General features: G+C 43.0%; 1 protein-coding gene across 3 annotated transcripts; it reads left to right on the top strand.

Annotated features, from left to right (window-relative positions):
• Positions 1-76: 76 nt before the first annotated feature.
• Positions 77-26,927, top strand: smoc2 (SPARC related modular calcium binding 2). 3 transcript variants are annotated; one of them, XM_069539111.1, is made up of 17 exons: positions 77-304; positions 384-445; positions 526-763; positions 1,033-2,684; positions 3,743-4,385; positions 9,745-9,907; positions 12,080-12,186; positions 12,411-12,510; positions 13,246-13,281; positions 15,452-15,499; positions 17,131-17,205; positions 18,613-18,799; positions 20,269-20,351; positions 25,093-25,192; positions 25,364-25,611; positions 25,795-25,832; positions 26,275-26,927. In XM_069539111.1, exons 5-17 carry the CDS (start codon positions 4,308-4,310, stop codon positions 26,296-26,298), a joined length of 1,287 nt encoding a protein of 428 aa, XP_069395212.1. In that variant the 5' UTR covers positions 77-304; positions 384-445; positions 526-763; positions 1,033-2,684; positions 3,743-4,307; the 3' UTR covers positions 26,299-26,927. The 3 variants fall into 3 exon arrangements, with proteins under 3 accessions (XP_069395212.1, XP_069395211.1, XP_069395210.1); XM_069539110.1 differs by having other exon boundaries at positions 13,246-13,290; XM_069539109.1 differs by having other exon boundaries at positions 13,246-13,290; positions 15,419-15,499.

Raw genomic sequence — 26,927 nt, 5'->3', positions numbered from 1 at the left:
CTCTTAAGTGCATTGCTGCCTCCCACCGGCAGGGAGGCATCACCGCAGTTTATGCAGTAGTTTTCAGGAAGAGAAAACGCCCCCCCCTCTCTTCTTCTTCCACATTTCCTGTCGCAGAGCAGTAGTTTTACAGACACGTGTTAGTCCTGCTGCTATAAACAGCTCCATCCTTTCTGTGGCACGTGTGTGGAGGCCTCCTCACTGTGGGAGAACATGAGCAGCAGTGTGCAGCCCAGCCTTGACTCCTCAGGCTACATGAAGCACCTGGGCGCCTCTCCCTCCCCCCTCCCTGCTGGTGGTGCAGGTACGTGGCTGAACATCTCTCTACCCTGCCAGGCTCCTTCTCTCTGGCTTGCACATTAAATTCCCTCCCTCCCTTCCAGCCTGCATGTGCCCTGGTGACCTGGTTGTGAGTGACATGGGCCAAGGCCCCATACTGGAGGTGGTGAGTACTGGTGGTCCTCATAGTCAATGTGTTTTCATGCAGCATGGTCAGCTCAGCTAATTGTGTTTCCTTTGTCTTAGGTTCACCTGCTGCTCTTTTGCTTTGGTTAATATTGGTTTTATTCCTTGTGGGCATTATTAACTTAATGATTTAGTTTGTTTGAATTATCTTTGTTTGACCAACTGGGTTACATCATTATTGGCTGTGTTGTTTATGATTATATTCTTAATTTCTACAATAGTTTTTGTTTCAGTGCAGCTGAGTGCCACACTGCTGGAGGGCTATGGCTCTCTGGGTGAGCTCCCCACGTTGATGCATGTGAGTGAGAGCACCAGGACTCGAGTGTTGTGTGCACCATTGTTGCTGTGCACTGGTGGCACTCCTTTGTTTAGACTGCCCCTCCACATGTGGCCTCAGCTGGCATCCCACATTTTTTCCTTTGTTAAGTAGTGCTGACTTTTACAGTTTCAAGGGATTTGTATGAACATTTTAGAGTAATGTAATAGAGTATAATGTTAATCCTGTTTTGAGTTGTTTCAATAAAATGTTCTTTGTTGATAAAGACCTGTGTCTCTGCCTCTTATCAGAACAAACTCGCGTACTTGATTGGTGTCCAGAGAGGGACCTTGAAACTGTGGATCTTGGGGTGCCAATCCCCCCCCAGGTGGCGTTGTTGTGCAAACCAAATTAATCAATTTAGTGCCTCCACCACATGGATCAAAACTTGCTGTATAGACTGCAGGAGTCTGTTTCCCCACAAGCACCACCCCCTCTAGTCCTAAATGTCCGAGGCCTGGCCTTGTCAACTTGATATCATCTATTCGAGGCCTCGTTGTTTTATTGTCTTCCCTGCCTCTCCAATTTAGAGCCCATCATTAAGATCTCCCCAACAATTCCTGGCCTATCTCTGCTCATCAGAACTCAACACAAGTATAAATGCAAAATATAATCAGAACTTAACATGTGTATAAACCTGTTTTTCTTTTCAATGCTTTTCTTCCTATGAGTAAGTGATGGCTAAATGTTTCCTGAAAATAACATTGTAAATATATCAAAATGTGTGAAATATACCAGAGGTCGCCAGTTCATTAATCGTTATGATCATGTTGCATGTATAGTAGCAACTAAATTAACAGTAATGTGGCCTAATCCAGAGATAAACTAATGATATGATGAACATGACAAAGAATATGAAAAATGTGTGATATTGTACAGAGCCTCTCTGGTGACATTTGGGGGGGGTGGATATGACATAACACGTAGGAACGAGATAATAAGTCGTGGTCATGAGTTATGAATCTGTTCTCTGATAACAAGACCTGGAGAACTTGAAAGGCTTTTGGACAAGAGATGAAGCTTTTTACTTGATGACATAATGTAACCTCTAATGATCTGTAGGAGGACATACACTGACCTGACTCTGATTGAGTCATCCTATCCTCGTGTGCCATGACACTGTGCAAAGCGCAGTTAAATGTCCAGTGTGCAAAGAGCCGGAGTGTGGCAGCTACAACTCAGACATTGTTGCAACATTTGGAACTAACATTAAATGCATTTTTGGTTTGTTGTAACAGGAAAGGCTGCACAGGTGTACACATTAACAATGGCTCAGTTCCATTTAGGTGGAAGCCAGTGTGGCACAGTATGCACAACACATGGGCCAATACACCTCAAAGGAAACCATCATTTTATTATTGGTCATAAGATCTATGGTATCTCCCTCCCACAAATTAACTCAATAATGCTAGACTATTAATTACGCCAGTGTTTGACAAGTCAAAATTACCCATGTTTTAGGAGCCATCATGAAAAGAAAACTGGCATATGCCCATAAATCAAATGTGGTAAGTGGGTAAAAAGCCAAAAGCTCCACAGTGAGACATCAGACTGACTCCACCACCTCAGGCATAAAGGCTGGGCTGCAGGCACACAGTGGTAAGTTCTCGGCCAAGCTGTAAGCAGGTAGGACTTTGCTGTGTTTAAAGCCAAGAGTGACACTGTTCAGTGAAGCAAACTCTATCAACATCAAACTTCCAAACAACATAACCTAACTTTTACTGCATCACTCATGAATAAAAGAGAAGCACACATGCAGTGTCAGTTTTTACTGTGAACTCACCCAGTCCTTCCTCACTGCTTCCACAGCAAAATGCTCTGATGGTGTGCTGACCAAGTTCTGCCTGCCTGATGAGATCTGCGGTACATCTGCATTGTGGGAGCGTGCACTGTAAGGACAGTTGTAAGTATTTAAAATACAAAAGTACAATTTGAAAACAATGTGAACTTTGTAAGGTCTATCACTGATGACATGTTTTCCAAAGTCTTGTTTATAAAAGTGTCTGCTTATTAGACCAAGAAGTAGCATTCTTGATACTTTCCATCTGAACATTTCTGAAGGCGAACTCATTTGATGCATCCTCTGAGTGTAAGGGGGGGATGCACTGCTACTTATAAATGTCACGTTATGTTTTTTGAGTGCTTGAATTCAAATAGTTATCACAAATACATATTCAACCTCTGGATTCATAAAGTTACAGTGTTGATGTACACCACTTCGCACTGTTCACGCTATCTTGGACATTGAATTAGCATCATTATTGTATCTTTATATTGTTTATTTCTCCAAATTTCTTTGCAACACAGGGACAGATGGATAACTGCTCCACAAGTTAGTGATCAGGTCAGATTACTGATTTGAATTATAAAACTGTTAGAAATCAAACAAACCTTAAAACTGTAACTCACACACAGCTCGCAGAATATATAGGCAATACTGCAAATGTGGAAAAAGAAGAAATTCAGTTAACTGTGTCCTCTGTGATCGGCTGTAACAATGTGTATCTACCTGTATCTACCATTAGGTGGCGTTATAGTTACAAACTCCTGCTTTGTGCTTCGATAAAGACTTGTCAGTTTAGTATGAAGGCATGCATGAATTTACCATGCTCCTTCAAACCTGCACATGTATTCATTTATTTAAAATTCCCACTCAGATAAGTTGTGTGTCCATTACTTTGCGTGTTATATGTTTGGATCAGTCAGAGGGGCAGATGATGCAATTATTTATTTATAGAATTTGCACCAGGTTGAATCATGTTGTGTTTTGTGTTCACTTGCAGAACTTTGATTAAGTCTGAATGAGGCGGAGAGGGAATCGGGGGCTTGTGTGGGTGTGTGGGGGGTTAGCAGTCAGAGATCTTGAGCTCAGACTGCACTTCTTATCCGTGCTGGCTGTAGAAACAGACAGTAGCCTGTCTCATCCTCTCTCTCTCTCTCTCTCTCTCTCTCTGCCAACAGAACATCATCAGACCGGTGCCTGAAAAAGGGTTTCTTGTTGTGGTTTTGAAGGGGAAGGAAAAGAAAAAAGGGCGAAAGAGAAGAATACCTGACGTGTTTGCCTCCGCTACCAGCAGCAGACGGAGTCCCTCTAAACCTACACCTACCTACCTACCTACCTACCCACCCACCGGCCTGGGAGCTGCCTGCATCCGATAAGGAATCTAGTCCACAAAATCAAGTGTGGAGGGGAGGGGGTGTGGAGAGAAGAAGTCGTATTGGAGAGAGGGAGAAGAGACACCGAGGGAGGGGAAAAGGTCAGGGACACGGGGGGGGGTTATCGCACTGCTAGAAATAAGGAGAGTGTCTACACAAACGCTTTGGCAGACGGAACCAAGGAGACGAAGTGAAATAAACCAGCGAACCCCGCTCCAGCACCGGCATTTTTCCCCACAAGGACTATAGAGGATTTTTAAACCTTTTCGATTTCTTCCAGAAGCAGTTCTTGGTCTTTGGTGAAGTCCAGGCAGCACAGACTGAATTTTGGACCGTGCGTAATTTGAAGAGTTTATTGCCGCGCTGCGTCATGATGCGCGTCTGTCCTCTACTGGTCTTCCTCTGCCTCCTGTGCGCTGGACGCGCTCAAAAGTTCTCCGCTCTCACGGTAGGAAGAGCCACACAATTCCCTGAACACATACCACACGTATACATGTGTAAATATTGTTTTTAAATTAAATATATGTGGGTGTATTCCATGCGTAAAAGTTATATTCGCACTGATAAAAATGCTCAGAATGTTAGATACTAAACCCGGCGTTGGTCATCTTTTATTTGTGTCATCTTTTGGTGCTTTTTCGTCTAATAATAACAAATGTGGATTTAGAAAACTATGCTAAACATAGAAGTGTCAGCAGTTTAAACATTACCCATGCTGATGATTTTAGATGCAATATCTCTCCAGGTACCTTTTCAGAGTTCAGATTTTTGAGTTTTGTTTCATATTTGTCAGAGAGTCAGGCTCAACTTAAGATGGAATTTAAAACTTAAATATAGATTTCACTGTAAGGTTTTGTGAAATTCCTGCACAGTGTATCTGAGATGGCAAAGCTGCATGCCAGCCTGCCTTTGAGAAGTCTGGTCTGTTATCATGTACCTGCCTGGCAGCTTCATTGCTTGTCCGCCCCTCTGTCCCGTTAACTGTTGCACCAGTGGCTCTTAAGAGAGTGAGGTGACAGTGTCAGAAGGTCTGCTGCACAAAATCACATGGCATTTATTTCAGTAGTATAAACATGCATCATGCCCATTTCTCCTCAAAGTTCAGGGGAAAATGCATCCTCATGCAGCTGAGGGAAATTTCACTACCACGATCAAGTGCAGGTACCCTGGTGAAGGAGGAATAATAGAGAGCGGAATGTGCACTGTCAGAGGCTTTCCCCCTTGATTTAGAGGTCCAAGTGACAGCCTCCTCCTCCAGCACTGTTATTTATGGTCTGGGTGAAGATGCTTTAATATCCAACTGGAAATGGCCATGAGTTGTTAACCTGCAGGCGAAGGGTTGGAGATCCTTTCTCCCTGATGGCACTATTGAGTTGTGGAATGTGGGAGGAAGTGGTGCACCGAGCATACACACCCCTTAGTTTTCAACACGATACATACATCTACACACACATAGTTTGAGGTCAGATATTGAGTGTCTTTGTTAAATGGCCATAGGTGTTACATACATATTTACGGTAGCTCACTAATGCTGCTGTCTGTAGTGTGTGCTCTGGATATGACTCCAGGAATGAAAAACTTCTCTATTTCATTGCATGTTTGAGTGGGTACTGTGTCTGTGTCCGACCTCCCCACTGTGGTTTACTAGACCTTCTTTATTGGAATAGCACATGGAGCACCAGACCAGTACTTTTACAGGACTTTATGAGTGATTAATGGCTTCTTGTTTGAATGACACGTGATAATTTAAGAAAATGTATCCATGTCATATTTTAGGAGTTAAACACACATTGAGTGCCTGGACCTGGATTCTTCATGCCAATATTCTTTGGATACAAGTTTTCCCCAAAAATGTTTAGGCAGTCACAGACATGAGAAATGGGCCCAGGTTATTCAGATTTCTCCCATGGTTTATGGACATCTGAAATTGTGTGTGAAAAGATGAGGGCATATAGAGCATTGGCTGCCTCTTTTAAAAACCATCAATGCAAATTTGGTATAATATATTGGCTCCATTGCCCCGTATGCTTTCATAAAATTGTGCACCTGCCCAAACAGACTTTTGTTATTGTCACATGACCATTCGTGGCCTTTTCACACCACCTCCTTTTCTTTTTAACCTCTTTCACAGCAATTAAGTGCCTTTTCCTTTGATTGAGTTAGTAGCCTGGTTAAAGGCTGTCAGTTTCTTCCCTTTCCACCATGCTGGAAACTAATGATCCCTTTGCATCTTAGCATCAACGCAGGAAACTCCCGCCAAGGCCATTTAACACATTTGCCACGGCTCTCAGCTGGGGCCCCCATTGACCCTGCGGAGCCGTGGTGTGAGGGGCCTCTTGGAGCGCTGGAAGAAGGGGCCTCCCAGCCCAGAAGGCCCTTATCAGCCTACAATGTGCTCTCTGCTGGAGGCTTGCCTCGTCCGTAGTCTATTCAATCCCACAATGCAGCAGAGCCAAGGGGAGGTAATAGGATTTGATGTGTATGCTGGTTGGTCTTGGAAAAAAAAAGTCTCTTCCACTCCGCCCGTCTCGCCCTCTCTAGCCTGTCTCTTATTCCTTTGCCAACCTCTTGTATTATTTGAGCAGATGCGAAAAGCATCTTCCAAGACTGATCACGCGAAGAAAAGAGGATATAATGAAAAGAAAAGAGGGCAAAGTAAAGAGAAAAGAAAACAGAAAGCGAGAGGCAGCTGTCTGGATGTAGACAAGAAAAGGATTAAAGCAATAAATAGATTTGAGTCACAATATGTGTTCTGTCTTGCTTGAGTCTCATATGATGAATAAGGGTGGGAAGCTTGTGTTGCTGAGGTGAGGGACATGCAGTGACTCTCTACCATGTTGCCTTGCGTGATGTTGCTGCTGGGTTGAAGAGGCTGGAATGAGACATCAGGGGAGTGTCAGGGCTCTACCTCGACCTCACCCATCCATCACCACAGGCCAAACACACAAAGAGCTGCAGCAGACGGCAAACTACCATTAAGAGGACACAAGAGGAAGAGGTCCTCAACATATCACAGTCTCTTGACGCTTCGTCCTTTCACTGGTTTTCACATCTTATTTGTTCTCCTGCTGCAGTGCGGCCATCTTTGACTGAGATATAAAACTTTGATGCCTGATAGTGAATCTGGGTGGTTGATTTCATGGGTGGCTGATTTCATGGCTACAGTAACTGTGTGTTTCCATGCTGTGTTCTTGGAGCTTCATCATAAACTTGCAGGCCCTTGGCGCTCTGCTATGTGCTGGTCAGTGAACATCTAGTAGGATGCTGGGCTGCACAATGATTCTGTTTGAGTTGTCAGTCTGCTGACTGGCAAGGGCTGATGCTGATAATGCTGGTGCGGTGTGGAGCACTGGGGTGGTCAGCGTGGGCTGTGGCGAGGCTGGCGGTCCACCACCAAGCATGGCTGGAGTCACTTGGCCACTATCAGAGCAGGCATTGGCTTTGGAAGGTTGCGACCGTCTGAGAAAACCTTCCTCAGACCAACCTGTCACGCCTGCTGGACTTTATGGGAAAGGGTGAGCTGTGAGTGACAGAGTGGAGGGTGAAGGGAGGTCACCGCTGCAGAGGGATGTCTTGATGGGTGTGGGAGGACAGGGAGAGGAGGAGGGGAGGGTGTCAATTAGATGCAATGATACCAGCAATCCAAAAAGCTCAGAATCACTAACAAGGAGAGGCAACGAGACGTTAGAGCCAAAGAAATATGTGGCAGGAGAAAGAGAACTAGAGAATCCAACTCAACTAGAGCTACTGTTATGTGAAATTTATACTATGTTATATTTGAACTGTTCATATCAAAGTATAGTTCTATTAAGTAACAGGTGCCAATCTGGTATCTGCTTGGAACCACTTGAGTAAAGGAATGAAGTCATCCAAAAACAATCCTTCTTAAATTCAGTGATATGCTGCAAAATGGAATCTTCTTCACACACTGAGTTACAATGGAAAAGAAAAACTTTAAATAGAAAATCCTCCGAGTCTAACTGTCGGCCAGTGGTGCCCAACCTGTCTCTGTGACCTGTCATTACAAGTTATGACGTTAATGTGGAATATATTTTTCTTAGACAAATGTGTGTATATATATATATATATATATAATTTTATTTTTTTTATCTTGGACATTTTTGGGGGTCCATGATAAATACCTAGTCAATGCTTAAGACAGTGCTTCATTAGATTTCCCCTAATGCAAATAAGCAACTTATTTCCATAATTTGCAAATTACCAACTCTTCATCTTTCTACTAAAAGGACAAAGAATGGAAACAGGCTCTACTTATGAACAACACCCAGCTCTACACTGTCAGGATACTGTTTGTGTTATGCTAAATTATTTGTGACAGACAAATCTTTTAAAAGAAGGAAAAGGCTTGTTGAAAAATTTAATTCAATCCCAAAGACTAATTTTCCCTCCCTGCGGCTGCTCCTCCGATGTGTTTGAACGGGCCTCACCTCTCTGATCCCCTGGTGAAGATTTATGAGCAGGGTTGACAGAGTGGGCTGTATACTCCCCCCCCATCCCAAAGCCCTGGGCGACACGTCCTTACCCTACCAACCGTCTTCCAGGTGCATGTAGCCCCGAAGCCCTCCTCGTCTGAATACAGGGGGCTGCCATCAAACCTCATCTCTCACTTCATTTGTTGGATGTCAGACACAACAAATTTTTTTATTGCTGATCATCCGCCCTCCTTTTCAATGCATGTCTTTTCTTCTTCTATCTTGCCATGCCCTTTCTTTTCATAACTCCTGAGATATTTTAATGGATTACCTTTAAGTGATTTGATCCTCTGCTTTGTGCCACTGTGTGTGTGAGGGGGTGAAAGAGAGAAAGTCTCTGAGGTCATTCGGGCAGATTTCAGATCCATGCATCCACTGAGAAGTGAACAAAAACATAACTAAACTGAATGGGGGAAAAAATGTGTTTCATACATACAAAGGATTTCAATATAAGTGGAGACAAAAAGAGTTTTGAGAGGTATTTGTTTTTGGATATGACTGAAAAGTGCACCTGGGCACAGCGTTAGTTTTCTCCTTTCTACTCACTATTCAACTGAACCGACTGAATCACGCAAACTTTGTGAAAACCCAAGACTCATACTGTAGCAGAACAAAGCTCCCTGACATCTAGTTTATTCAGTCACTCTATCATTCAGTGCTTTTTCATTCATTGTAGCAGTCACAGCTTGTTGCTGCCCCCCACACACACCACCACCACGTCTCATTGTGTGGCCTGGCGAGGAGATTTCATACCACGGTGGAAGATACAATGGTGGCATTGACACAGGTGATCTGATGCGTTCAGCCAGGAGTCCCGTCCTTGTTTCTCTTTTCATGGCTGAGTAAAACATCCTCAGGAGAGATTTCAGGTGAATACCTGTGCAGGTGTTGGCACAGACAAAGAAAAGATGAAGCATCATCCTTCTCCAGCCCTTGAGACAAAGACGAATCATGACTGCACCCTGACAGGCCCGTGGTGACGCTGCCTCGCCTTAATCCTAGTGTTGTGCTGTATCTCAGTGCATTAAAGTGTGTTTATGAAGGGAAGCTGCACCTGCTTATGAATGCCTCATAAAAGCTTGAATGCAGAATAAACATTTTGTTTGGCTTTGGCGATGGACACCTGTTTTTTGTTTAGTGCAGCCTGTTTTTTTATTTGACCTTAAACGAGCAGCTCCACCCTCTGTCTTCATAAATCCCTCCAGAATCACACCTGTTTCAGTGAGTTTTGGTGCAGAGCTGACTGATTCGGAGAAATGGCTCATTTAACAAATGTTGTCTCTGCTTATCTACTACTTTCTCACACTTATGCAGTTCCTGCGGGTGGACCAGGATAAGGAGTGCAGCATGGAATGCAGCGGAGCTCCTCGCAAACCTTTATGTGCCTCCGACGGAAGGACCTTCACATCTCGATGCGAGTTCCTCCGAGCCAAGTGCCGCGACCCCCAGCTAGAGGTCATCCGAGGGCCATGCAAAGGTTAGATCATGAGTCACACTTCAGCGCCGCCCGATGCTCTCAAATGTGCAGAGAGGGTCATAGTAGAAACTTGTGGGTTAAATTCATTTCAGCATAAATTATTCTTTGAGTACTGGGAGGACGAGTGGGGTTGACATGCTGAAAGTGGGTGCGTGGGGAGATTTGTTGCTGCCTGGCTGGTTTCATTATTTCACACCATTTGTACTGATAAAGGAAATATACGCATATTAGTCAAAATACTTCTTTTTTTTTACGGATTTCATGTTTTGGTGCAATAGAACATGGGTGAGGGCATCACAGAACCAACAACTTCACCACTGATTTGAAATGGTTTCAGCTCTGTTGGATCAAATTATTATGCAGAGGTGACGGAATTTCAATGAAACATCTTGACAAGAATTAATGGTCTCATTTTCATGATACTAGATGTAAAGCTACACGTATGTGAGCAATGGAGGACTGGAGATGAAAAGCAAAAGGCAAAGGAGAGCCAGTGAGGTCAGGCATCTCACAGGCTGCTTCATTGTTAGTGGTGGTTGGAAGGAAGGACCCATACACCCCGATGCTGCAGCCCTGAACCCTCTCACCCCCGGCCTCCTCACCAGCTCTGCTAGTTCATTGCTCTACACACTGGGGACAATGCCCCATTCTCACATATTACAATATTAGATCACAAATGCAGGGAGCGTGAGCAAATGGGTTTGCTTAAAAAGAAGTCTCTTATGATGGAAAAGCATTCCACGATTTTATGCCCGTGCTGTGTCTCTATGGCAACGTCTCTAAGCAGACATCTGGATGTGGCGGACTGCGCCGGGACACAGAATGGAGGATTCCAGCTAGGAAGCTGAAAGGGACGAGAGTCCATGAAAGTCTTATTGTATGTGTCAATAACATTGGGTGTATAAGGGTTCGGACCCCCCTCTGCTTCTGGACGGCTGTGGTGAAAGACACAGCAGCAGCAGCCGTGTCAGCACCGAAATAAACCAGAAGGCTGATCTGGCCTAAAAGCACAGAGATGGGATTGTGTTTAAGGATGGTGAGACTGGCACCACATTTGTTTTCTATCACTGCGCTCAGATGATTCAAGTGTCGTGTCATTTTTTCCAGTCAGCTTTTTGGTCGGAGCCCCCTGGAGAAGGACGATGGTTTGGGGTTTTTCCACCGGAGCTAACTTTAACGCTCCTCACTTTGCTGTTTTCCCCCTCATCCGGAACATCCAGCATCTTCCCCCCTCTCCTCTCCAGTGACAGTGACACATGCACACTACACACACACCGCACACACCGCACACACCAGACTAAGAAAACAGAGCACTTTTTCCTGCATGTGACTAATGGACAGTCTACTGACCAAAGTGAATGTTTTTAAACTTAGCATGAGTCAGTGTTCTAATGTGATTTGAACCTGCCAGATGAGCACTTCGTGGCAGCTAATGTGTCACAACGAGTTACCATTAAATCCAGTGCCGCCCAGCATCTTCTGAGAGTTTGAGCAGCTGGAGCTGTTGCTCAGGTGAGATGAAAAAAGCTGTAGAATGACAGGATGAGGTATGTCTCTGACAGAAGGATGTGAAAAGCCATGAGAGAGTACAGTGGGGTCCCATTCATTGAAACTTTAAGACCACTGTCCCATTCACTGGAAAGTGGTCTTAAAGTTTTGGACTTTAAGTGAAGCCTTGCTGACCTTGATTTCTATCAACAAATACTTAAAGGACAGCTCGGGCTGAGCTGAGGAGACGGTCGAGGTTTCAGAGGAGAGTGAGACAGACTCAGACATTAAGGAAGGGTCAGGTTTTCCCCGTGCATCAGCCCTTTTCTTGGGTGACTGGAATGTCCTACAGTAGCAGCACGCGCTGCCTCGCTCAGTAATGGCTTTACCACCAGGCACTGTGCAGGCTTGCCTGACTTGCTCCTAATAAGACTGGGGGTGTTGGTTCTATTCCCAGCCACAGCAAGTATCTGCCGCCCCTGAAATGTCTTGAATTGTTTCCTCTCCGTCTCTCTCTGCATTTTACTTTCTTTCTTCATCATCTGTGAGGTTCTGCATCTTCTCCTGACTTCTTTAAGTATGTTGGTTTCATTTCCGTGCAGGATAAGAAAATAGACGAGCTGTGGGTTGAATCGTAGGTTTCTGTGATGTGTGATGATTCTGGTGATTTGTGGTGTTCCACAGATACATCCAGATGTGTGGCAGAGAAGAAGTACACAGAGCAGCAGGCCAAGAAGCTCTTCCCACAGGTCTTTGTGCCTGTGTGCAACCCTGATGGTACATATAGCGAGGTAAAAAACCACAAATACTCTCAAGTATGAAGCACTGCACTAGACTAGGAGGCCTCAGTAGAAAATAGTTTTGCACCATGAGTCCCCTCTTAAAATAATTGATCTTTACTCCTGAAATAATTGTTTAGAGATTTAAAATCTGTTCCTTAACAATTCATTTTTACAAACACCATACCTGGTTTATATTGTGCTGATTCTTTGTTAACATGGTGCTATGATTACAGGTTCAGTGCCACAGCTACACTGGATACTGCTGGTGTGTTACGCCCAATGGCCGACCCATCAGTGGCTCAGCAGTGGCCAATAAAAAACCTAGATGCCAAGGTGTGTAAAAAAAAAAAAGTCATCAACCTGTTTACACCTAAACACGCTATATTTGCAGTAAACTACACTACAGGCATCCCGTTTTCCAACAAGCCCAATGTATTTAAATTGGCTGATGTGTAGTCAAAGGCTGTTTCTATAACTTTGTGAAGCAATGATGATAGAATCGAATTCCACACAGCATAGCATGACATTCCCTGTGTGTGGGGGGTGTAATCTTTCGCCCAGTGGGAAAGTGGTCAGTGATTGGACTGACCACCACAGGGTTTGAGGGCCACCCGAGGACTGAGTGTTGCTCAAGGCATGGGGCTGTGGTGTAAATAAGCCCAGTAGAAAATCCCTGCAGTTTAGCAACGAAAATTAAACTGTGAGGAATGTAACTGTTCTTGTAGGATGGCGTCTGCCAAACAATCAAATAACCAATGCCACATGTCGTCCCTGTGCGTCTCCGTGGGCCTGCCTTTCTACTGTCTCAATGGTGAGAAGTTTCCAGAAGCAGCGATAGTAGCAGCGGTAGATGTAACTACCAGCTGTACTTTAATTACAGCTGTGTATATAAAGCTTACAAATGTCATAAAATACATCTCCATTGACTGGAATCACTTAAAATAAATGACTTTGAAACAAAAAGTCTAAAAAGGCTTCTGTCTGTCGACTGATTTTTTGTCATTTGTCACACACAACAAAGTGTGTGGGGGTGAATTTTTTAATCAATTTGAACCTGTTGCTTTACAGGATCAAAACAAGAGCGAGCTACCACCAGAGAGCCAGGTAAAGCAGGTGAGACGGTTATTCAAGGAAGAGGCATACTTACTCCTTTATATTTGCATGTGTGCTTTCATGTTTGTCCATGTGCATGTATGTACCTATCCAAATATGCATGTACACTTGTGTGTATTCATTTGTATCTCTGTGTGTTTTCCTGCATCTGTGTTGGAGCTGTGCAGGGCGGGTCGCCTGTTACAGCTTGTCTCTCTAATATTTTGTCAATTCAAGAGCGAGCGAGCAGCCTGAAGGCTGATATATAAAAGCAGTCTGTTACTAACAAGTCTGAGGAGCGAGGCTGTGGTGAGTTTTAATGCAGACCGCCAGCAGCTCCAGCGCCTATAACTGCCTGTTGTCTTTACCGAACGTCCAGGAAGCAGCCAGAATGGAGGAACAATCAGACGCTTTTCTCTAACTTCATCTCTCTCTATCTGAGTTCTTTTACAGCAACAGTGCCATGAAAGACAAAGAAATGTTCACATTTTATCCTCCACCCTACTTTCACTCTGTCTCTCATCAACATGTACCTTCTTCCAGATATAGAACCACTACGTTTCCCTCCGGCTCCGCTCCACTCTGATACTGTATATCTTGCTCTCATCTTTTAAGAGACTGTTTGTTTAACTGATGTCAACTGTGATTTGAAGGCTCAGAAAGAAAAAAAGTGTAATTTTGGGTTGATTCAGATCGATTCCTTATGTGATTGTGTATGTGTGCTTGAACTTGTCCGAAAGAGAGTGTGTATTCATCCTCTTGACTTTGTCACATGGGTTATTCCTGTCAGTGTGACATTTATGTCTGTGCCTCGAACTCTGTAAACAGTCTTGGGTATAGTGTCTGTCTGAGCCCGGCCAACTCATTACACACAGATCAAGTGGGGACGCAAAAATCTAAGAGCGAAGGAAGGATGGTGGGAGAGGGAATAAGGGCGGAAGGGGGGGGGTTGCGGTTCAATCTGAACTGGTTGAATAAACAGGGTGGTGAAAAGCAGAATAAACTCTAGTATTGTGGTGTGCCAGCAGTGAAAATAGCAGTGATTGCATCAATATTTTGATTTAGCAGAAGTCCTTCGAGTATTTCACAGCAGCCATTGCTGCACTTTTTTTATCAGAATATTGGGAAAGTCAAACATAAAATGCTTTACCATAAACCCAAAAAATGACAAATTCATTCACATGCTGGAATCGTACGCAGCCGACGACTGACAAACAGCAGTAAAACTAAAGCCGTATGACCACAAATGGCGCGGGGGTTTCCTGGCAGATGCTAAAAGAGGTGTTACAGTCATGTAAAAGGCTGCAAAGCAAAGAGAGGTCATTAGTGGTTTATAGTAAATCCAAATCATAAACACACTTTTTGAAATGGCATTTCCATCCGTTAAGTGAGCAGAGTAATAACATGTCTGCCTCCGTCAGTCACAATGACTGTATATGTTTTTATCCAGCAAGCATACTTGAGAAGATGAACGGCTGGCTCCACAAACACTGAATGTGAAATCCTGATTTTGCAATGGAGAATTTGTTGCCTAAGAAAAGACTTTAAGCTTATTCCACCTACTGTATTAGAGATGCCCTGACTCATGCATTAACAGAGCTTTACTTTGTGCAGTATGAGTGACCCACACTGAGGTTAACCACACCTACGGCCGTGGTTTTACTCTAAGCTGCTCAAAACCTCAGTCCCCATCTCCCTCCCACCGCAAATCATACAAACAGAGACCAAACAAACATTGAGCTTGATTCTCCCACTGTTAATTGGTCCGTCTCAGACTTGGCTACTGCATCCTTCACCCTTGTGTGTCTCCCACCTTCACAAATGCAGGCAATGGAAGGATGGAGTAGAACATCAAGGACAACTGATCCTCATCCTCTCCTCATTTGTTATAATTGACCTCAATCTGTCCTGTGTAGCATAATGATGTCCCATGTTGCATGAAGTGGAGCCATGGGAATATATGACCACTATACTTCTGGTTTGCCTCCTCTTTCCTTTCTCTTGAGTCACCTCTTTCAACTTTCAACATACACACACACTTCTCTAACTCTCCTCACCTCTACTTCTGCCTCCATCCTTCTTGACCGGGCAATGTGCAAATCTCACATAATGAAGTATTCTCTAATCTAGCTTACTCTCGTAATTGTAGTCTCCTTGCAAATATTCTCCATTCTAAATGCAGATGAGACTGGCCTAGTTGTGGATCCACAGCCTGCTGCAGATGAAGAAGGTGAGCTCTTTTCCTTCAGACTGTGAGTAAAAACATTATTTGATACTGTGCCTGTGTTTATTGAGGCACTGCTGACTGAACTGAAACCAGCGGAAACGTCCTTAAAAGGGAAAAGGATCCTGGCAGACAGGCAGCTACAGCTTCATTTGTGATGCCTCAACAATGGATAAGATTCACTTGATTTTATATACAAAAAGTAGGTCAATTTCACCATGCGGTTTTTCCCCATGCAGTTTCTGTTGGGAGAATAAGTGAGACTTTATCTTTTGTAATCCTGTAATCCCCTTAATTCAACAAATATACTCACTAATATCAATTTCATTGGAATTTTTACATGTTGGCCAACATTAGCAACTGCTCATGCCATATTGAGAAAGTTAAATAAGTGCTAAATTGAGCAAGGTTGTGCTTTGTTGATTTAAAATTCAAACTTTCACTCCGAGAAAAATGTCTTAATTCCATTGTATATTTACTTGATTACAATTCTGTGGAAGGCTACTTGTGATTTTACTTGAAACCATTCCTTTTCCTAATTTATTTTAATACTCTGCTCTAAGGCAAGTATCATACTTTTCACTCCACTAATTTTATCTGCCAGCTCTAAATAATTGTTTCTTTCCATGTAATAATATTTCATTAAAAAAACACATTTGAAATGTGATGTATTGTTTGGATAGAAACTAGAATTAAACTCAGTCGAGCACATACCTTCACCAAGGCCCACAATGTGAAACCACATTTAAATTCACTAGATCCTGATTTTTAGTTGGATCTGCAACAAAATGCACAAACTCATTAATACCAGTCTCTCATCAAGATCCATGCATTAAAATATTTCTCTTACAATGTTAAAGAAAGGGGGAATACAAATTCTGGATCAACCACCTTATCCAGATCTGCACCAGATGTAATGAGTTGTACCCATACCACATCCTTCCACCAAGTTTTGTGGTAATCCATCCTGTAGTTTTTTTGTATTCCTGCTGACAAACACACAAATGCTAATGACAACATAACCTCCTCTGTGGAGGTAGTAACCAACAGCATATAGCTCAAGGTCAACATTAGAATGATACTTCCATGTTAATGCATCATTAATAATACTATGATATGATCTGCCGAAAGGGGAGAATCTGTCAAGTGTGTACTTTTAATACAGAAGTATGTTTTGCTGCTAAAACATCAGTGCTGTATTTGAAAGTGTTTTACTTGAAGAACTGGAGTAATTTCTGAATTCACTTAATTTCAATGATATTTAAGCAAATTCCTTCTTTTCAAATCCAATGAAGATGATCCATTACTGTGAATGGGAGCAAACGCATGTTGTAAAGTTGCATTTGATTACTTTTAGATTTATTATTTTTACAAGGAGTGTTTTATGATTTCATGTTAATGTGAGACCGGGGGAGACTCATAGTCATAGTTTACTTAATATCTTTTTGCTACCATATTTCTTTTCCCAGCTGTCGTATGTAATTCACTCTCCACATCCACTCCAGCAGTTTGAGAGATGATAACCTTGATGTGCATTTTATAGTCTGTGAGTTTTGGAACCACCAGGTTTGGCTCAGTTATAAGACGAGTGTGTTTTCAATTGAAGCTAATAAAGCTGTCCTGCTGATTTCTTTCAGACATCATTTCCCAGTACCCCACTCTGTGGACGGAGCAGGTTCGCAGCCGACAGAACAATAGAACCAGAGCACCATGTGAGTTTCAAAGACCACTTTTTCCTTTAATGATGGCGATCGGGTGTTTGCAAACCTCAACTGAAAGCACGCTCTGTTTTTCCTACTTGTGTGAGCAATCATGGTTTGAGGCTGTTCCTGTCTTTTAAGGACAGATGGTGGGTTGTGAAACCAATACATCTTGGTGTTGGAGTGCAGCAGGCTTTGAGGATCTGCTGCTCTGTGGTTCTTTGCATTGCCGTGTTTCTCTAATTATCAGCACATGGCACAAACACAGGATGTCCCATTCTTTTAGCTACTCCATACTGCTCTCCTGTTAAACACATGCCCGCTTATGTTGCACAGATCAGTGCATTCTTTTTGTACTTTTGGGAAATATGTTGCTTTCTGCATAAATTTTGAGGCCATCCCAGAGACGAGAACCCTGCGTGCATATGTGCATTTTGTGTGTGAATCCCATTATCATAATTTACAACCAATAAAAAAGCCTGAGAAATGCAGCATTGATGGTTTTGATTACCATGTGCTCTTTGGAGTATTGGGGTGAAAAGGAAAAAAAACACCCGCCCCAACAAAGAGAGCCCATACGGAGGAACTGGAGCGAAGAGAGTCGACGGAGGGAGAGGGGAGGCATTTCATTTGGTCTCTTTTGTGTGGGTAAAGATCTCTAATGAAAATAAACAAAGAAAAAGGATATCCATAAGCCCACAGTAGCTTCCGAGCCTTGAGGCGAGCAGTGCAGGGAGGGACGGATCGGTGATGAAAGCCCTTATGGCCAGCAGAGCTCTACTTCCATCCTTGAGTTTAATACTCAAATCTCTGTTGAAGAACTGTGCTGTGGAGACAGAGGCTGCTGCACAGAAGAAAGAAAGAAAAAACACGTCTGATTAGATCCTGCTGAGGCTCCACAAAACCCAGTCTTTCCAGTGAAGCTCATGAAGCATTTTTCCATAGGAATTTTGAATGTATAAACATAAAGATCCCTGGTACTTCACTTTACCCAGTAGTCGTGACTCACTGTGTGTAGGTGTGTGAGAGCAAAAAGCCTCTGACCACTGCTCTGCTTTTGTCCCGTCTTTTTCCCTCTCCGTCACACACATCCACAGAGGGCAGTTGAGTGTCCAAATATTTACTTAACTTGGGGCATAGGGAGCTGTAAGTAGTCATTAGCCCGTTAATGTCCGTAAACAGTGCCACGGGGGGCTGATATAGCAGTCTACACACCCTGTCTCCTGCTCATCCTCCTCCCCTTCACTCTTCCTCCTCCAACTCTGGGACTTTGCAGCAGTGCAATGAGAGAGCAGCCGTGGGCCTCTATTCTCTTTTCAACAGAAATGAATGCTAATATGTTGCATGAGGAATTAATTGGAAATGTGTTGGGGATGTTGATTTTATACACTTTAAATAACCTCTGACTCTGTTCTCCAGCCTCATCGTGTGATCAGGAGCAGCAGTCGGCCCAAGAGGAGGCGAGGCTGCACAAGAACGACGCTGTGTTCGTACCAGACTGTGCCCAAGGAGGACTGTACAAGCCGGTCCAGTGCCACCCCTCCACTGGCTACTGTTGGTGTGTGCTCGTGGACACCGGTCGGCCCATCCCCGGGACCTCCACCAGGTCAGAGAAACTTAGACTTAGAGTGTAGCGCTGACTGCCCATTTTTTTTCTCCATTCCCGTTTCAAAAAATCCTGAAAGAAACAGTTTAAGCCTGTATCCAGGCTGACCCACTAGAGATATATCACAACCATAAAGCATTTGATTAAGAGAAACATTATATTAGAAAATGGAAAAAAGGCACAAGGTACAAGACTGAGCATAATTTCTAAATTATCATAGTTTTGGTCAACATTTTAATGGTAACAACGAGCTCCACCCATCGGAGACATCGCTATTACATCTGAGGATTGTGGGTAGTGGAGTACTACATAAAATATATAAAATATATTTTCCTTAAAACTCAATTGATATTGTATCTACCTGTGGCTTCTACAGGAGCATTTAATGTGGCTTCATAAACTCATTGCTTGTGAAAAGTCTTCCTTAGATGGTTTAAATAGTATGGCTGATACTCAAAATTCAGAAAATAATTGGGATTTTTTTTTCTGAAACCGCTGTTGACCTCTACTTTGGTCCTTATCTATATGGTACTTTCACCCTAATTTACGAAGATTCTTGGAATTTATTGCTTGGTTCTTTGTGGAAAGAAAACCCAGACAGTTGTTACACAGAGCGGGTGATCATTAGCCACAGTAACACAGAAGAATGACCAGCTGATAGAAAGGCTGTCCAACTGGACGCTCCACTTTCACGCCCTTTGTCAGCAAATATACTCTGCACTAAAGTACCCTTGAAGAATTAGAGCTTTATTCTAACTGAGGTCATCTGAGGGTCTGAAATCATGTAAACTTATAAAGATTCACAATTTAAAAGAAATTCAAATTTCATCTTTCATCAACAAAAAGAATCCTCTGTATTGTAGACTCAGAAAAGTCTGCAATACAGAGCTTGCGACAGACAGCTCTGCTGCTGATGAGACAGAGTGGCTCAGTGGTGTGGTAAGTAGCGGGTCAGAGGTCAGTCAGACTGGCAGAGTGAGGCACTGGTGCTCTCTCATTGAGCAGCGAGGCTGGGTATCAGATTAACAAGTCTCCAGGCAGAGTGCCAGGCAGCACATTAGCACACATATGGAAGCATGGACTTTCCCCCGTCTCTCTCCTTGTCACAGACCAGCTTTTGCACCCCTTCGCACAGCAGCAGTCAGGACTCCAACAGCTCTACAAGGGAGGCCGTGAAAGCTTCCTTGTGTCCCACGCTCTCTGTCCGCCTCTCTCCCTCCATCTCACACTTTTTCACCATCCCTCCCCCTTTCTGTCCTCATACCAGCCCCAAATCCTTTCCCTCGTTTTGGATTTGTTTCACAGCCGCTGGTTTGCCACAAAACAATTATTTGAATCCTCGAGATTTAACTGTTTGGGAGTAATTGGGAAACGTGGAATTTCTCTGTCATAGATTACTGTTATGGACAATCCATTTCACCCATTACTCTTTGATTGAACTGGTACTACAGTGTCTTTTTCTGTTATAGGTATGAACAGCCAAAGTGTGATGGCAATGCCAGGGCCCACCCAACTAAACCTAAGGATCATTTCAGAAGCAGACATCTTCAAGGTAGGTTGAGACCACACAGTGAAGCAGCAGTAGACCTCCAACTGCGTGTGTGTTATAAGCACTGTCGGTTGAGGATTGCCAGATACTGCTCCTCACTGGTCAATAAGCAAGGAGACAGAGACAGATCGGGGGCAGGATTAATCTTCAACTGACACGGAAGATGGAGGATAGAGGGATGATAGCACGGAGGAGAAACAGCAGGGAGGAGAGGAGGAGATAATGGATAATAGGATGCCAGAGACAGGTAGTGATAGACAGAGTGACAACTGGGTAGATAAGTAAATTGAGAAGTGGTCATGCGGTGGGTTTAAGCACAGGTGAGACTATGTTTGTGTAATAGATTTGCTTGTCAGTAATTGGCACTCAAAAAAAATATTTTGATATATCTGAGTCCAACAACAAATGTATAGAACTGAAGATTGATGAAAAGGGAGGAGGTCAGGGTGGTAAGATGTGGAAGCAAAACAACTAATATTGTCTGTTCCTGTTTCCTACCAACAATCAACAATAGGGCTGCACCCATCGATTAATCAAGCAACTTTTTATCAATTAATCTAGCAATTCTTTTTTCGATTAATCGATTTATCTAGTGATTAATTTTTTGATTAATAATACATTTATCAAAAATAACATTAAAAAAACTGTCATTTATATTCATTTAATCATCTTCTCTTAAAGTTACAGAGTGTAGAATTGTGTGATATCTAATGTTGAAATTGCATGTTGCAGCTGAACACCCCTCATCTCACCCTCTCCTTCCAAACATGAAAAAGAACCTGTGGTAGCCTTCAGTTGTCACAAAAATCAAAAGGTGTATAGTTTTTCCAGTCTGGACTAATGTAAAAAACATGACGGCCTCCGTAGAGAGGGTCCCCTCGATGTAAATATAAAGTATTTAAATATAAAGGACCTTTTCTGGGGTAAAGAAAACTACAATTCAAAACATGAGGATTATTCTACATTAAATTTCTAACAATAGTTCCCTTTCACCTAAATCTTACACACTGGACCTTTAAATACAAATAAATATGACAAAAAGTATAAATTTTTCCACAACAAAAGATATCACAGTCTGAACTGTTAATCTGTCTTTTACAGTCCCATACAACATCTCTCCAAAATAAAATTAGTGCAAGAGCTTGTTCCAATCAAATAAAAGGATTAATCAATCTACATTAAGCTCTCCAACAACAAGTTCAAGTAACTTTCAGGAGGTATATCAAAATACAGTGTAGATTTTAAGTTTAGCTGTCTATCAAAAAAATCCTCTTCGGGTGAAATGAGTGCAACTTAACACAAACTTTGAACTGAAGAAAAAAAGGGATGCTCTAAAATACAAACGTAATCGATTACACCGATGATGACGTAAAAATCTTCTCTGCATTTTGGTAATACAAAATCACAAGTGTTGCACTCAGTGGTACAATGGGGTCCATTAGGCATCGTACACAGAAATCAATCAACTAATTCTATCTTCCATCCATCCACTATCCACACCGATTATCTTTTGACGTTAGCAGGGGGACTGGAGACAATCCTAACTGACATTGGGCAAGAGGCGGGGTACACCCTGGACAGATTGCCAGCATATAACAGAGCCTACATACAGACACAAACAACCATTGCCTCTCACATTAATATCTACTTTCAATTCGAAGTCTTAAACTAACCTAACCCCAATCCACAAGTCGTTGGACTGTGGAAGCAGGAGTACCTGGAGAAAACAAAGCACATGCACACAGAGAGGAACCAGGATCTGAACCAAAAACCCTCTTGCTATGAGGCGATAGTGCTAACCACATGAACCACTGTGCCATTAGCCAAAGTATTAATCTTAACAAACTCTTCTGTAAACTATCTGTTATAATTGTCCACTTGATTTTGCTGAGCTGCTTACACATTCAACCTTGACCCATTCCACTCACCGTACTCTTACACTGACAGTGTTTAAAAATGCAGTGAATGGTGTCCATTCAACTTTATTTTCATTTCACTTATAAATACGAGATGATAAATATCATCAAAATTAATTTCAGTGATTGCATGACTTGTCATAAAACCGGCGCTAAGCAGAGTTATAGCTCTCGGGTGCTGCTTCCAACCAAATCACAGTGTAAAACTGAGCGGCTCTTGGCAAACCCGCAGTTTTCGGTGGTTTGGTAAACATGTTAATAATCCAGCAGCATATGAACAGAGCTGCCACTGTTCACGTCCCATCCATTACTGTTTATGTTAGACTTTGCCAGGCCAGAGCTGGGCTCTCGGCTCGCAGGTGCTGCATTTAGCAGCAGAGCAGCACTCTGTGTCCTGTATGGTGACTATAAAACAGTGTGATCGAGGCTCATCGATGAATGTTCCTTAGACCAATATGTATTGCTTGTCTTTGCCTTTCAGTGGCACAGCTGGTGTATATTACTGCTGATCCATTGAGCAGGAAAAATTACTGTGTCAGTCAGCAGAAAGTGTGTTGTGGCAATGAGGTGGAAAATACAACTATCCCGTGAGAAAGACCTCAAGCCCAACAATACACCTTCTTAAACCCCACGCTTAAAAGAATCCTGCACTGAATCATCCTGGTCTCCCATTATTGAATATGCCAGGACAGAGTCAAAAAAACAGCATCTTGTTTTCTTTGCCAGCAATTGCATCAACAGCTGTAAACCCTGTTACTGTATGAACCAGCGATAATTATAAACGTTGCCTTCACATCGCTGCAGCTTATTTGCTGTTGAAGCGCAGGTGTTGAGAGGTTTATGGGGCGAGAGGCAAGAAAGGAACAACTTGCCCCGAAAGCAGCAGGAGAGGAGAGCGGAGTGTTCGGCTCGCCTTCTCCGCAGAGCAGACTCATGGGATAGCGTTGGGGCAGACTCTGGGAGCTGCGGCTGTGAGTGCTGACAGGGCTCTGCCCCATGTGGCTCCATAGAAAAACACTGCTTCTCTCTGACAGTCACACACATCCAAACACACACTTACCGGCCAACTTTCTAAGGGCATTAGAAATACGGAGGTGTATGAATAGTTGATGTTAAGTTTTTCAGCAAGAAAAGTTTAATCATTTGAGGCTTTCTCAACTTGACTACATCCCGCATCTGTCAAATGCAGACATTACATAATTATAATCATTATGGAGTGAGGCAGCAGACGTTTACTGCCGCAGCCTTGAACAGAACGGAAAATGGCCAGACTCAATTTCCTTTGAATGACAGCAGGAACATTTGTGTCCTGCCCCTCAGCGAAACAGTGTCCAGACAGACAGAAGCCGATCTGTCCCACCCCCGTAAGAAACACTTCTGCTGCCAAGAGGAAAGCGCTAGAGCCTCACCTGATGGCTTCCCATTTGAATGAACTGCAGACTTTCTCAGATTCCTGCAGCATTATGGAGAGGACATGTGTGCTCCATGAAAAACACTCATTTTCAAACGAGCTCCACTGCCATCCCACAAATGACTCTGCACTCACAAGCCAGATAAAAACACTTTGCACTCTGAAGGTGCAATTGTGTGACTGTCTAGACTAATTTACCACAAGAGGCTCGGCAAGGCACCAGTTTGGCCATTCGCAGGTGGGTTCGATATTTTACTGGGCTCAGACCTGTGAGGGCCTTACTACTAAAACTTAAGTGCAAGTCTGTTCAGCATGTAAAGGAGGCCATGGAACAGTTTGGACATGTGTACTCTTCAGTCCTCATCGATAGAGCTTGGAAAAAGTTGGAGTGGAGGCTGGGAGCTGGGTGTTTACACCGATGCTGGTCGCCACCTGTTAGAGAGGGGCGAAGCATGCTATTATCTCCAACACAAGAGAAACTGGCCCCGCAGGCCTGGGCCATAAAAAGAGACAGCAAACTGCGGAGAATGTCTTCTCCACAGGCAGAATAGCTGAGGGAAGTTGGACTGTGAGAAAGCAGAGCAGAGCCAGGAGAGGAATCCAGGAATCTCTCAGGCCTCCATTGCCAATTACAATTACTATCATTAGGGTCATTCCACTCCAGTTGTCACTCATTTCAACCCCCTTCCCATCAGTCTGCATGAAGTAATGCTTCTGTCTTGGTTTTAGTCTTGTAGTTAATGATATATTTAACCATATAGATGTATGGGCTAATTGTGGCTGATATAGGGAATATGAATAATAATCCTATCATACACTATCAGCTGTCTCTCGATATCTAGAGGCATACCTTAAAATCAGACACCCCTCAGATAAATTCATACGTAACGTTGCGTCTGTCAGGACAGTATTTGATCCCTTGATGTCTCAGGTAAGTCTCAGTACTGAATGGAGCGGTACTGAATTGAGCCTCTTGTCCACACAATGTTCAGTATCATCTCCTGTGCCTCCAGCTGTCAAAAACCACTCAGGGGTGTCTGGGATGATTGCAGATGAGGGGAGGTCTGACACTTTATGAGAGAGTTAAAGACAACTGTGAGAGTCTTGTTTGGGTTTATTTTGTCCTCTGCCACCTTTATATGCTGCTCACGTAAAAACTAAGCCGCCTGTTATGACGCCCCTCCCCAAATATTTTTTCAGGCCACCTATGACGGAAGCATTCCACCTTACAACACATGTTTTAATGCTGTAATGCATTTTTCTGTGTTTGCTGACACATGACCCCCCCTCCACACACACACACACACACACACACACACACACACACACACACACACACACACACACACACACACACACACACACACACTCACACACACACTCACAGTCATTCATGTATCTGTGGTTTATTTTCCAGGCTGTCCTGGGGCAAAGAAAACAGAGTTCCTGACAAGTGTTCTTGATGCGCTGTCGACAGACATGGTGCACGCCGTCACAGATCCTGCATCTGCCGGAAGGTATGTCTTACCATTATTACAAAAGGCACAAAAGTACTGTGTACTGCAGTTGATTGATGCACGACCCGTGACAATTGATTGAACTCCAGTTAGTTATGTTAGACAGCTGGCTGAAGAGATGGAGAAGCCTTTACAGGCTGACAAATTGATCAAATGATGTCCGTCATTTAGGATGGCTGAGCCTGACCCCAGCCACACCCTGGAGGAGAGGGTGGTCCATTGGTATTTCAGTCAGCTGGACAAAAACTCGAGTGGTGACATTGGGAAGAAGGAGATCAAGCCTTTCAAACGCTTCCTGCGCAAGAAATCCAAGCCGAAGAAGTGCGTGAAGAAGTTTGTGGAGTACTGTGACATCAGCAACGACAAGGCGCTTTCTCTGCAGGAGCTGATGGGCTGCCTCGGGGTGACCAAAGAAGAGGGTGAGCTGAATAACACACACTAATATCTAACTATGGCTTAGCTACAGCTACAGCAAATATGATCTACCCACAACAGATGGCAGAGAGTTTATTAAAGTGGAGGTAATGATTTGATGCTTTGTTTTACCTGCAGTATTCCTCATATTAAGGTTCATGTGGTTTAAATCACTTTTTGTTTCACAGGAGCTAAACCAGGAGAAGGCTTACCTTCCAGTAAACTAGTAAGTAAACAAGTCCTCACAAACTAATCAAAATAGATAAAATAGCTGTAAGAGAGAGTGGTGGCAAAAATAGCCTCGGCTACTAGTGTAGAACACAACAATAATCAACTACAAGCATTGGTGACCCTATTGTCTTTGCTACCAAATGTTGTGTTCAATTCTGCATTTTACAATAGGAGATAAGCTATTACTCAAGCAATTTCCTGTTTACACTGACGTGCACGCCCGGTGTATGTGAGTGGTTATTTAACATGTGCTTTCAGTTGTGTTAGTGTGTACAGGGATTAAAACTGATACTGAGCCAAAACGCTTGTGTGGACAGAGATCGTATTAGTTTGAAAATGCCTTTTCAACTGAAAACGTATTAAAAAAGTTGTCAGACTAAGTGCAAACAAACAAGTGAATGTGTCAAACTGATTCCAATTTTATTTCCTCTCCTCAGAATCAGTCGAAGAAGCAAGGCTAAGTCGCCGCTGAGATTTCCCCCTCCTGCATGGAGAAAGTGCCCTCACCAATCGGCAATAATGGAAACCATAGTATTTGCACTTTGTACTTTAAAAAAAATGTAAATTCACTTTGTAGAAATAAGGTATTTAAACAGACTGCTGAATCTGTGAATGATGTAGTTAACTCTTTATGTCCTGACAAACAAAAATTATTTAACACATACAATGTATGTGTCCTTTGTGTGTCTAAAAAGTGTACTTTTCAGAGTTGTACAAGTTTTAATGTTTGATGTTATTTTGTGCCTCCTCCCCTCATTGTACTTTCATGTCACACTGATGATGTGTGGATATTTGCTAAAACGCATACAATAATTTAGATCATTCCATCACTTACATCCTGACCTACAGCATCTGTTCCTGCGCTTTGTACAGCAGTTTCAAAGAATGTTTTAAACATGCATCATAAAAACGTCCTACATGTTCACGTGTATTCATGTTTATTAGAAATAAAGAACTCTTTTATACATTCTGTGCTCTGCCAGTCTGAATGTGTCTAAGACAGTTGAGTTGGCCAGCAAATTCCTTTGTTTCTCTTTAATCTAATTAATTGTCAATATTTTCCGTTTCATTATATAAATCTTGAAATGTC

This window comes from Paralichthys olivaceus, chromosome 14, assembly GCF_024713975.1.
Source record: "Paralichthys olivaceus isolate ysfri-2021 chromosome 14, ASM2471397v2, whole genome shotgun sequence".
Classification (NCBI taxonomy): Eukaryota; Metazoa; Chordata; class Actinopteri; order Pleuronectiformes; family Paralichthyidae; genus Paralichthys; species Paralichthys olivaceus.
This window is presented reverse-complemented; position numbering and strand designations above follow the sequence as displayed.